Raw genomic sequence first — 11,837 nt, forward strand, 5'->3', positions numbered from 1 at the left:
TTCAGACAAGAAGTGTCCCTTTAGGGGAAGAGAAAGAATGACTTATCTGGAGTACATGCGGACTTTAATAAACATGACATGCCTTTTGGACTGAATGCCTGATCTGTGTGAACCGTCCGACTCTCAGAAATTCATCACAACTTTTGCCTCGAAACTGAGAGACCTTGCCCAGGACTGTGTCGGTGCCAGTGACTGTGAGGATCCTTTTTTCAATCAGTGGCGCCCTTTATGGGTTTTCACCGACTGACCTCTCTCATTTCTCTTCTCACCATCGCCTTATAGTACCCTTTCCAGGTTTTCACTAATAAGACTCTCATTTTTGAATTTCTCTACTCACCATCGCCTTACGGTGCCCGTGAGGGTTTTCACCAATAAGACTCTCTCATTTTATTTCTCTCATTTTGATTGTATCAGAACCAAGCGATTGTATCTTCCAATTCTTGAACATTCTCGTCGATTGATCAGAAGGAGTTGATAAGGATTTGGGTAAAAAATAATTTGGACTGACTTACAACTTTGGAACCTTTCATGCGAAACCATTGCCGAACCATTATAACATCTGCCCCCAGTTTCAAATTTAGGAGGAATGTGTATTTTTATTTTGGTATGACTGAACCCCAGAGAGAGGCTGCCTACGTATCCTTTCGGAATCAAGCCAAACGTAGTTCAAGAAACTTTGTTTCTAATTTTCTTTTGTTTTTCCTTTTTTTCTTTTTTCGTTTTTTTTTATTTTCATTTTGCTTTTTTTATAACACTTTCAGGTTCCAAAGAGGGTAATCAAAGAAAGGAAACCGGCTCAAAGGTTTTGCAAAGGATTGGTAGTATTTGGATAGTGAGAAAGAAAGCATTTGTCATCCCAATCGGAGCATGTTAAAGCTGTGAAAGTAGTCAAACGTAATACCTTTTGACCGCATCTGCATTGACAGCTCTCTTAGGATCATTTCCTTTGATGTCTCCCAAATACAGCGCTCCTTTCAGCAACACTCTTTTAATAATGTATAGACCTTTCCAATTAGGAGCAAATTTTCCTTTGGCTTCTTCATGATACGGGAGAATACGTCTCAGAACAAGTTGCCCTACTTCAAATTTTCTGGGCCTCACTTTCTTGTCGTAGATACGGGCCATTCTTTGTTGGTACAACTGCCCGTGGCAAACTGCAGTCAATTATTTTTCATTAATCAGTGTCAATTATTCTAATCGGTTCTAGACCCAATCTTTATCCTCAATCGCGACTTCAACAATGATCCGAAGAGAGGGAATCTCAACTTCATTCCAATTTTCTATTTATTTTCTTACAAGCTTTGTCTTCAAAACATTCTGCTTCTTGATTCATTATTTCGAGGTCTGACAGCGTTTTAGGATATGGGCATGAAGTCCGCAAGCATGTCATGTTATTAAAATCTGCATTAACAGAACTGAAAAGTGAATAAGAAAAAATGATAAAATTAAGAAAAGAGATATTCTTGGACAATGAAATATTAATTTCATTTGATTTTTTTTAATTTTAAAGATAGAAGGGTTTACATCGAAAAGTAAGACAATAAAGTAAAACATCCAGATCACACCCTCAGATAATCTGGACGTAGAAAGGATAGCAAGACTGGCTACCGAAACTCCCGTATGATGGGGAACTTTCAGGCTTGGTGACCGTTTTTTCAGCTTTTCTTCTGTCTCGGCAATGGCTGCAATGACCTTCAGTGCCGGATCAAATTCCTCATCTCTCCAATTTCTGTTCATCAAATCCTCTGAACCACTCTAAACGGCCTGTGATGTGGCCTTAAAGGCAGCATGATTCAAGATTCGGCCCGTTTTTAAACCATTTTCGACCATCTCCCCAATTTTGATAGCCTCAGCGAATGGTCTACCCATAGCAGACATCATGTTCTGGAAGTAGTCCGCCTCTTGGGCCTGTAGGAAAACCGTAACAATTTCTGCTTCGTCCATTGGAGGCTTTACCCTGGCGGCTTGCTCGCGGCATTTGACAGCATATTCACGAAAATTTTCCGCGATTTTCGTTTTCAAATTGGACAAAGCGTTCTGTTTTTGGATTTTTTTCACTCTTACTTTTCTTTTCTTTTTTTGGTTGTTTTTCGCTCTTTGTTTTTCTTTGTTATTTTTGTCACTCCTTTATTTCTTTTTCTTTCTTCTCTTTTTTTTCACTCGATTTATTTAATGGCTATGATCGAATCCGATGGGGATTGCCTACGTATCATGATGCCGCATGAATCAGATCTTGCGTAGTTCGGAAATATCGGGAATAGACTAACCCATTTTTTTTTTAATAAAGACTTTTAAATAATATTTTTTTTTGAGTTTTTTCTTTTTATGAAAATTTGAATTTTTTTAAAAAAAGAAGGAATTCTAAATAAGGAAGAAAATATTTTAGATTTTGATTTGAATTTTTTTTTTATCGAATGAAAGACTTCGGAAAAGAAGGAAACTATTTTTGATTTTTTTTTTTGGATTTTCTAAGGAAAGAATTTTAAAGATGGAATTAAGTAAAGGGAAAAATATTTTTTAATTTATTTTTTAAAAAATTGGGGCCAGAACCGATGAGGTTTGCCTACGTATCTCAAATCCTGTGAGAATCAGACCCGCGTAGTTCGGTCAGAAAAGCATGAACTTTTTTTGAAAATATTTGGCGTGTTTTGAAGTTTTTTTTTTCAAAATGTCGGCAGAGTTTTGGGATTTTAAAATACCTGAATTTTCAGAAATCGGGTAAATTTCTCTCTCTTGCCTCACTCTTGGTTTTTCTTGATTTTCTTTCCCTATTCTAGAAGTCGGTCAACATGCAAGCCGAAATAAATAAATGTACAAGTAGCACGTAACAATGTATCAGGATGGTCTTTTGATTTGGGTACACCTGTCCTAGACGGACTCAACCCCTGTATTGAGTCCCCAAAGTCAAATGCACGTGATTCAAACAGATGTACCTACTAGGGATCCAGCATGAGGTTATGTCATTCTAAGTTTAAATCCTGGGCGTATTGTTCTAGACCTGGCTTACCCGAGCAGACAACTCGAGCCGGGAGGGGGGGGGGAGCGTGGAGGGAACAGCGTACCGGGAATATAGAAGCTTCACCGGCTTTGCAACTTGTCTGATCCTCGTTCTAAAATTAGGGTATGACTCTAACAGAAAAGAAGATACGCGAAGCGCACGCTTCCTAGAAGATTTAGAAGACTCAGAGAGAAGAAGGGTCTTCGTAACAGTTTATATACAGTTCACGGCAATATCAAAGCGGCAAAGAGCGACAATTAGCACATTAGGCTCAAACACGTAAAAAAAATCAGATAATAAACAAAAGCCAAATATAAAAGTCATCTAAGCTCGAATTATGAACCTTGAACCAGAAGTTCTGGGTTCGTTTCCCCAACAGAGTCGCCAGAGCTGTCACACCTCCTTTTTCCCGGGGGATAGGGAAGTTTTTCCAATCTAAGTGATACTGTTCGAAATGGGATTATTTATTTATTTTAGAGTCGCCACTTGGAATAATTGTTATGGTGTCCCAAATCACCGATTTATTTTAAAATCCCAAATCGAGAAAATTGACTTTATTTATGGTCCGCGAACACATAAGATCGGATAAGGAATTCTGTTAACCCGGGAGAAGGTGTGAGGCACTCCCGAGTTTTGTAATTTTAGCACGGTCGCTTAACAATTAATACCTGGCTTAATTATCTGATTTATTATATGTCTATAACCTATTCTGTATTTTTTACTTTTTAACCATTTTAAATTATTTTTAGCACTTTTAGTATTTATGAAATTTATTTAAACAAGTTGCAATGTCGCGCACTTGTCGTTTTTGCACACATCGCAAATCACGCCGCGTGAAACGCACCTGCAATCTACGAAATATTTATTTTATTATTATTTGAAGTTGTGGTCAAGTCGCGTAAACACGCACTTGAGTTGGGATTTACGTATCATGACTATGCCACGGGAACCGTACCCATAGTCACGATGATTTATTTAAACGCGCCTAAAGCAGGCTACTATGTTTATAAGTTGTTTACTCAAACTATTTTGAAATTGTTGTAAGGCCATGAATTATGGAATTATTTGTGGAAGAATTGAATTTATTATTTATAGAAAAGTGGGCTAGCTTAAAGAAAGATGGGCCAGCTATGTTATTTATTACTTTGGGCCTGATGAGACTAAATCTTTTTGCCTAAAATCTTTTCTTCTCCAACAACCCAAAAACCAATTTCCTTAGAAACAAATCGTGGCCCAAGCAAATTATCCAACCCAATATCCCATATTCTGTACATTTCTTAAACAAAATCAATGACACCACAATCTCATGAACAAAATTAGTAAACAAGCCAAATTACAGTGATTCAATAGACTCTTTATCCGGTTAAATCAACCTAGAACAAAACTTTGCAACTCTAAAATTAACATCATGATTCAATAAACATATGAACAAGGAAACAATCAGATTCAAATGATCTAAATATCAATAGAGTGAACTACTACTTCATGCTACCCAATAATCACACCGATAGACAAGAAGGTAAATGGACAAAATAATCAGTGAAGAAAGGGAAACAAACGGACCTTTGATATAAATTAATAGAGTTGAAATTACAGGAGAGCTAAACAATTCGACGAGTGTTAACTGGAGCTTTCACCGGCCACGGAACCTCGAACGAAAAATTGTGACTTGCAACCCCGATCGACCTTGCAAAACCGGTGATTTAGCGGCTTATTTTTGCTGGGTTTAAAGCTGTTTTTGGGGGGTGCTTTTGCTGGATTTTTCGAAAGAAAGACGAAGAAAGAATGACACGAGTAGAAATTCCCTTATCCTAGAGGAAGAAAAATAAATTTCTCTCAATTCCCTCCTCCCTCTTTTTTTCTCCTTCTCTCCCTCTTTTTTTCTCCTCACATTTCTCTTCTATTTATAGAAAAAATTTTAGAATTTTTCTAATTTTTTTATTTTATTAATTAAAAAAATATTCCCACTTCCTATTTTTCTTATTTTTTAAAAAAAATAATTTCTCACTTTTATTTACTTTTATTTTTTAATTTCTCACTTTTTTACTTTTATTATGTTTAAATTCTCACGTTTTTTACTTTTCTTATTTTATTTTCCCCTTATTTTACTTTTTTTTTTTAATTTCCACTTTCTTTTACTTTTTTTTTAAAAATAAAATCACCTACCTTTACTTTTATTTTTTAATTCCAACTTTCTTTTACTTTTTATTTTTATAAATTTCCACATTCTTTTACATTTATTTTTTTAATTTTCCACTTTCTTTTATTTTTTTATTAAACATTTTTCACCTACTTTTACTTTTACTTTTTAATTCTATATTTCTACTTTTTCTTTTTTTTAAATTCCCATCCGAAATTTTAAAAAAAATATGTAATTTTTTTCGGGTTTTTAATTTATTTTATTTTAAAATAAAGATAAAAATAAAAATAAATATAATACTAATAGTAATAATTGTCCTTTTAAATTATTATTAATTTTTACCTATATAAAAAAGTGTAACAAAGCTAAAAATATATATTAAATTTCTAAAAATATTTACATAGTAGAAGGTAATAATAATTTAAATATAGTCAAAAATTAGGTGCTCACACTTACCAGACCCCACTTATGGGATTTTACTAGGTTATTATTGTTGTTGTTGTTGTGATACGAAACTGACAATACGATATACAGTATCTGTCAATAAAAAAGGACACTAAGTGGGCGTTTGGACATAAGAATTGTAAAATTCCACAAAAAAATAAAAAAAAATTGAAGTGAAAATGGTATTTAAAAATTAGAGTTGTGTTTGGACATGAATATAATTTTGGTTGTTTTTTAAGTTTTGTGAGTGATCTGAGTGAAAATGTTTAAAAACGCTTTTTGGAGTTTTTCAAATTTTTGAAAAATTTTAAAATTTATCTTCAAGTGAAAATTAAAAATTTTATGGCCAAACACTGATTTCGGAGAAGAGTAAAAAATTTTAGGAAAAAAGTGAAAAATCTCTTATGTCCAAACGGGCTCTAATTTTATAGCGTCCAAACCTAAAACGAAAATTCAAAAGCATATTACAAAACCAAAGCAACAGCTACATTATTACTAAAATAAGAAATATTTTAAGATTACAGATTAGGAAATAAAGCTTAAACTACATCTGAAGGTTGTAATAATAAATTAACAATAAAAACAGTAAACAACTCCCTCAGTTCCACACAGAGCGACAAGCCCGCTTCTTCAGATACATTTCCTATTCCTTCGCTTCTTTCAAACTACTTTTCCTTTTTACCCTTTTTAACATTTTCTTTTTCTTTTTGTTTTTTCTGCAGAGAAAACAAAGGGAATAGAACACAAGAGGAAACCCCTCTATATTTGGTGCAATTAGTCTCTTTCCGTTGTTTTCTCTTCAAATTAATCCCTGTTCCTCTGTTTTGTGGGTACGTTTCATCTTGGATTTTTTTATTCTCATTCTATACATTGGAATCAAATATCATCTGGGTTCCCAATTTCTTGGCCTTTTGTTGTTTGTTGCTCCTTTTCACATTCAGCTGTGTATAAGATATCTCGGTCATTGATATTCAAAGACCATCTTTTTTTCCTGGTCCACTCTTATTAATTGAAAGAGCACCATTAGATAATTCAAGATCAGTGGTTAATGGAAGGTGCGTCTGTTTACTATCTGTCCCGTGGGGATGTTGGGAAATAAGAAAAAGGTGAGAGTTTTGGTGTGAGCTGTTCTGAGATAGATTATGTAGGTATAGGTTTGGTTGGTGTGGTTTCAGATAGAATGAATGATTAGCTGGTTCTTGGTTTTATCAATGTGATCTTAATGGTTTTTTGGGCCTAATTTGCATTGCTTTTTTCGCCACTCATTTGTTGCATCAGCTCTGGTGAGATTGGCTAATTGTGATTGATTCAAAATCAACCTGTTTCCAAGCCCATATCGAAGTATTGTGTGGGGGGAATCTTCTTTGGAGAAATGATGAGTTTGTATTAAGTGTTTGTTACTGGTTCAGCATTGACATGGTTGAGAGAAATGCACATTCAATGGGGATTTTTGGCCGAAAATCCTTGTTTTGTTTGTTTACGGTTACATCTGTTTTGTTCATGTTGTCTTGGTCCTTTGTGCTGCGTTCAGCCGGTCGGCCTCACTTTGTTGACCTGAATATACTACCCAACTCCAAGCTTCTTGCCTTGGCAGATGATGGGAATTCCCGGTCTAGGAGTCAGAGAGATGGTGAGGTCCCTATATTAGTTGATAAGAATAGAGCACCAAAAAAGTACAACTTGTTTAAGTGCAATCCTAGTAACCAAGTTCTTAAAGTTTTTATGTATGACCTGCCCCCTCAGTTTCATTTTGAACTCTTAGGATGGAAGGCTGAGGGAAAAAACAGTATTTGGCCCAATATCCGCAATAAGGTTCCTGAGTATCCAGGTGGATTAAACTTGCAGCACAGTATAGAATATTGGTTGACGTTGGATCTTCTCTATTCTGAAATTACTGACAATTTGAATGGTAGAAGTGCCATAAGAGTGTATAATTCAAGTGAAGCTGATGTCATTTTTGTACCATTCTTTTCGTCAATCAGCTATAATCGGTTTTCAAGGCTTAAGCCACACCAAAAAACGAGCATGAATACCTTACTACAGGAAAAATTGGTTACCTTTTTAACTGCTCAAGAGGAATGGAAAAGATCAGGGGGGAAAGACCATATTATTGTCGCCCACCATCCGAATAGTCTTTTGGATGCAAGAGTGAAGCTTTGGCCTGCAATGTTCATTCTTTCTGACTTTGGAAGGTATCCTCCAAGTGTAGCTAATGTTGAAAAGGACATAATTGCACCTTATAAGCATGTAATCAGGAATTATTACAATGACACTTCTGGTTTTGATAGTCGACCAATTCTTCTTTACTTCCAAGGAGCTATATACAGAAAAGATGTAAGTTATTTTATTCGTCTATTAGCTATTTGTCTCTATTTTTATTTGTAGATCATTACTATGTTAGTGTCATCTAGGTTCACTTGTGGGTGGCAAAATAAGGCAGAACTAGGAGAAGGATAGAAGTAAAAATTGTACTTGGATGTATTTCTGTTGTTCGGGATAATGTGTTTGCTTTTTACTGCACAACATATGTTCTGGAAAGTGTAGGAAAACAGTTGACAGCTGACACTAGTGTCTTGTGACAATGTGTATCTTGTTTAGAGAGATAAGGAAGAGTTGGACTATACTACAATGAGGAGCCAGGTGGGATTGGGTGCTATCGGGAGATGATGAAGAAACTCTTCCATGAAACACAACTTTTAGCCCATTTGAAAATGCCTTTGTTAGACAGTGGTAACTGAGTATTTATTGAGGATTTTGTCGAACCATACTGGAACATGGATGACACAAGGAACCAGCCCACCTTGTTTTCTTTGATGTTCCGACTTTCAAGAAACACCTTATCCCAACAAGTGTTAGCTTATGCCCTTTCCTTCTTTGTGATGATCTTTTTTCTTTCTTCTATCTTTGGAAGTGCAATGAGGCGTAGGGTGCAGACAACATGATACTTTGTTGATCAACTGGAATTGTTCACATCCAGTTTTTACTATCTGTACTTAAGCTTAGTAGTAGATAGTAAACATGGTTAATTTAATATCAAAATGTTGCAAGGTTTAATCTGGACTAGTTTCTTGTATGTTTACCCTGATTTCTCAAACATTTTTCTTGATGATTCACCAGGTTAACTCTCAAATGAATTTCAGTGTACGCGTTGTGAATAAGAAGCCTGTGACTATATGCCATCAATCAATATGTAGATCTGGGTATTGAGAAGAGTAGTTTTTAAGCCCTTTTTTTGGGTTAAAAGTATTGAGAAGAGTGGTTCTTACCAGAGCTCGGTGGGTAATGTGTACAATAGTGAAAGCCTGAAACAATTTGATTAACACTGTGATCTGATAGTATGAATTAATACCCATAATCACTCCCTAAAGCCCTTTAATTCGACAAATATTTTGGTTAAATTACAGCAGTGTTACCTCTCCATTCCTTGCATTTCCATTATGATCCAATATAAAGAACTGAAGCCCAAATATCATAATGAACCCATGAGTCAAGCTTTACCTTCTTATGCTTTGCTCTTCCTTATACATGTTTCTAGTTCCTCCTATGTTGTGTTCTCTGGATTTGTATTTCTGACTCTTGTTTCTCATCCTCAGGGTGGGTTTATCAGGCAAGAATTATTCTATATGTTGAAAGACGAGAAAGATGTTCACTTCTCCTTTGGGAGCGTTCAAAAGGATGGTATAAAACAAGCTACAGAGGGAATGCACTCCTCCAAGTTCTGCCTTAACATTGCTGGTGACACTCCTTCATCGAATCGCCTCTTTGATGCGATTGCTAGTCACTGTGTACCAGTCATCATTAGTGATGAAATAGAGCTCCCCTATGAAGATATTCTTGACTATTCAGAGTTCTGCATATTTGTTCGTACCTCAGATGCTCTCAAAGAAAAATTCCTCATAAACCTCATTAGGAGTATTAAGAAAGAAGAGTGGACTAAAATGTGGGCTAGGTTAAAGGAGGTTGAAAATCTCTTCGAGTATAGATATCCTTCTAAGGATAATGATGCTGTTCAAATGATCTGGCAAGCCATTGCGCGTAAGGTTCCTGCTGTTAATTTGAAGTTGCATAAATCCTGGAGATTTTATCGGACCCCTTGGAAGGAAAGAGGGTTGAAATCAACTCTGTTGCCCAAAACTTTTTGGTAAGCACTTACTGAGTAGTTCTTGTATTTGCAATTGACAAAACATTTGCTATGTCTTAGCAGCATATTATTTATACCAAATTTTGGAACAAAGCCAAGTGTAGCAGACAATAGATATAAGGAAACATAGTCAGTGAAAGATAGAAAAAAGAAAGTTATGTTATAGGCTTATGCTTGTTGAATCAGTTGGAACTAATTGATAAATTTGTTCATTCGTTATTTTTTATCTGTTTCAGTCTTGATATCATTCTTTAGTTTGTATTAAAAGGAGCAGCTCCTATAGGTTAAGTTCATATTGGAAATGTAATTATTTCTAGCTAAGGGATTACAGTCCCCACCTACCTCCTCCTCCCCTCGGGAGAATCCGCATTCGGAGTGGAACGCAGTTGGATTTTGGTTCACCGTAATTCCTTAACTTTTTGATAGTTAAAATACTATATAAAATGTTATTTTGAGAAGAGACAACAACAACAACAACGACCCGCTAAAATCCCACAAGTGGGGTCTGGGGAGGGTAGTGTGTACGCAGACCTTACCCCTACCCCGAAGGAGTAGAGAGGTTGTTTCCGAAAGACCCTTGGCTCAAGAAGACGGAAAATACGAGAAGAGAAGGGAAGGGACAATATATTAGTACCATCAAACAGAAACCAAAGAAATAATATTAGCATCACAAGAACTAGAAAATAGTTGAAATGCAATAACAAATCCAGAAAATAAGCCCGATGCTATGAAAACGCAAGGATAGGGAGAACACAACATAAACTCCTAGCAGTCTAAGACCACCCTTATCGAACTAGCCTCACCCCAAGACTCGACTACGTCCTAACCTACAACTCTAATGCTCGACCTCCACACCTTCCTATCAAGGGTCATGTTCTCGGAAATAATCCGGTATAAGCATAGGTAAAACTGCATGACCAGAATAATATAGTGTTGGAAAACTGTCCGCGCGCATATATCTCTTTACCTTAGGAAATTGCCTCTTGTCCCTCATGGAATTGCACAATGTTGAATTGCACAATGTTGGGAAAACGGCATGACCGCAGTAGCAAAATGTGAACATACTCGCTGCGGTTGCCAAACCGTTCCATATCCAAAGCATACCTCTCTCCCGAAAACCCACACCATCCACGGACGGTGCCAATCCAAAAAACTGAAGCAACTAAAATTACAGAGGCCATAACCCCTCCGGCAGACGTATACGTTAATAATCCTAAGTTTCTTAGCCATGTTGTTGGTAATATAATTAAACCAGCTATAATGACAAAGGATTTTCTTAAGTTTGAGAAGAGAAAACATAGTCGGGTAAAATTTTGAGAAGAGAAAACTGTAAATTAAAATCTTAAGTTTTAAGATTCGAATTTTACGGAAACATTGTCGGGTAAAATTTCTGAACCCCTTGAGCTAAATGAGATGTAACAGTCGAAAATTTGCCAACCAATGTTCCCAATTGAATATCAGAAAATTGGCAGGCTGAGAGTGCACTCTGCTCCTCAACTATGGATTACTTGGCTTGCTTCTTGAAAGTGTTCTAGCTCTGAAAAATGCAACTCCTGACTGGGCCAACAATAGCTACCCACCTTACATCTCTTTCTCCCCAGCAGAGGATCCACTATGAAAAACATGCTCAGGTCTAGAAGACCAAGACGTGCACCTTTCAACGCTGCCGCTCATCTAACAGGATTGACCAGAAAACTAGGCGCATAAATCGAGATGAAACTGATTCCCCTACTAGGCCCTCAACCAATGCAAAAATGGCCCAATAACTTGAACGGGAACAATCGGGGGCGGATCCACCATGTTCATCTACTTTGAATGCGTAGTATAAATTTATGTCCAATAGTTTATTAAATTGCGACGAATATCAGATATAAACTCTTAATTTTAAAAATATAATAAATTTCATGCTAATAACATTAAAGGTTAAACTCATAAAATTTAAATCTAGAATTCACATCAGGGGGAATTAAATTTGAATTCGTACTTATCATTTAGGGATAAAAGCATCTTAATAAAAGCACTCAATATTCATGATTTAAACTTGAACCTCTAATTAAGGAGGAATGATTACAGATCACTTTATAGTAATCCTTATCGGTGGTTTACACATATTT

The 11,837-nt window shown here is 35.9% G+C and overlaps 1 protein-coding gene across 1 annotated transcript; it reads left to right on the forward strand.

Moving 5' to 3' along the window:
• Positions 1-6,201: 6,201 nt before the first annotated feature.
• On the forward strand, positions 6,202-9,942 carry LOC107796523 (putative arabinosyltransferase ARAD1). The gene is made up of 2 exons (XM_016619307.2): positions 6,202-7,916; positions 9,176-9,942. Exons 1-2 carry the CDS (start codon positions 6,999-7,001, stop codon positions 9,725-9,727), a joined length of 1,470 nt encoding a protein of 489 aa, XP_016474793.2. The 5' UTR covers positions 6,202-6,998; the 3' UTR covers positions 9,728-9,942.
• The last annotated feature ends 1,895 nt before the right edge of the window (positions 9,943-11,837 follow it).

The sequence above is a fragment of the Nicotiana tabacum genome, chromosome 19 (genome assembly GCF_000715075.1).
Source record: "Nicotiana tabacum cultivar K326 chromosome 19, ASM71507v2, whole genome shotgun sequence".
Lineage (NCBI taxonomy): Eukaryota > Viridiplantae > Streptophyta > Magnoliopsida > Solanales > Solanaceae > Nicotiana > Nicotiana tabacum.

Coding starts and splice junctions, on each gene's coding strand:
- LOC107796523 (XM_016619307.2), top strand. CDS start 6,999: ATGGTTGAGAGAAATGCACATTCAATGGGGATTTTTGGCCGAAAATCC. Junction 7,917..9,175: donor GAGCTATATACAGAAAAGAT/GTAAGTTATTTT, acceptor TCTCATCCTCAG/GGTGGGTTTATCAGGCAAGA.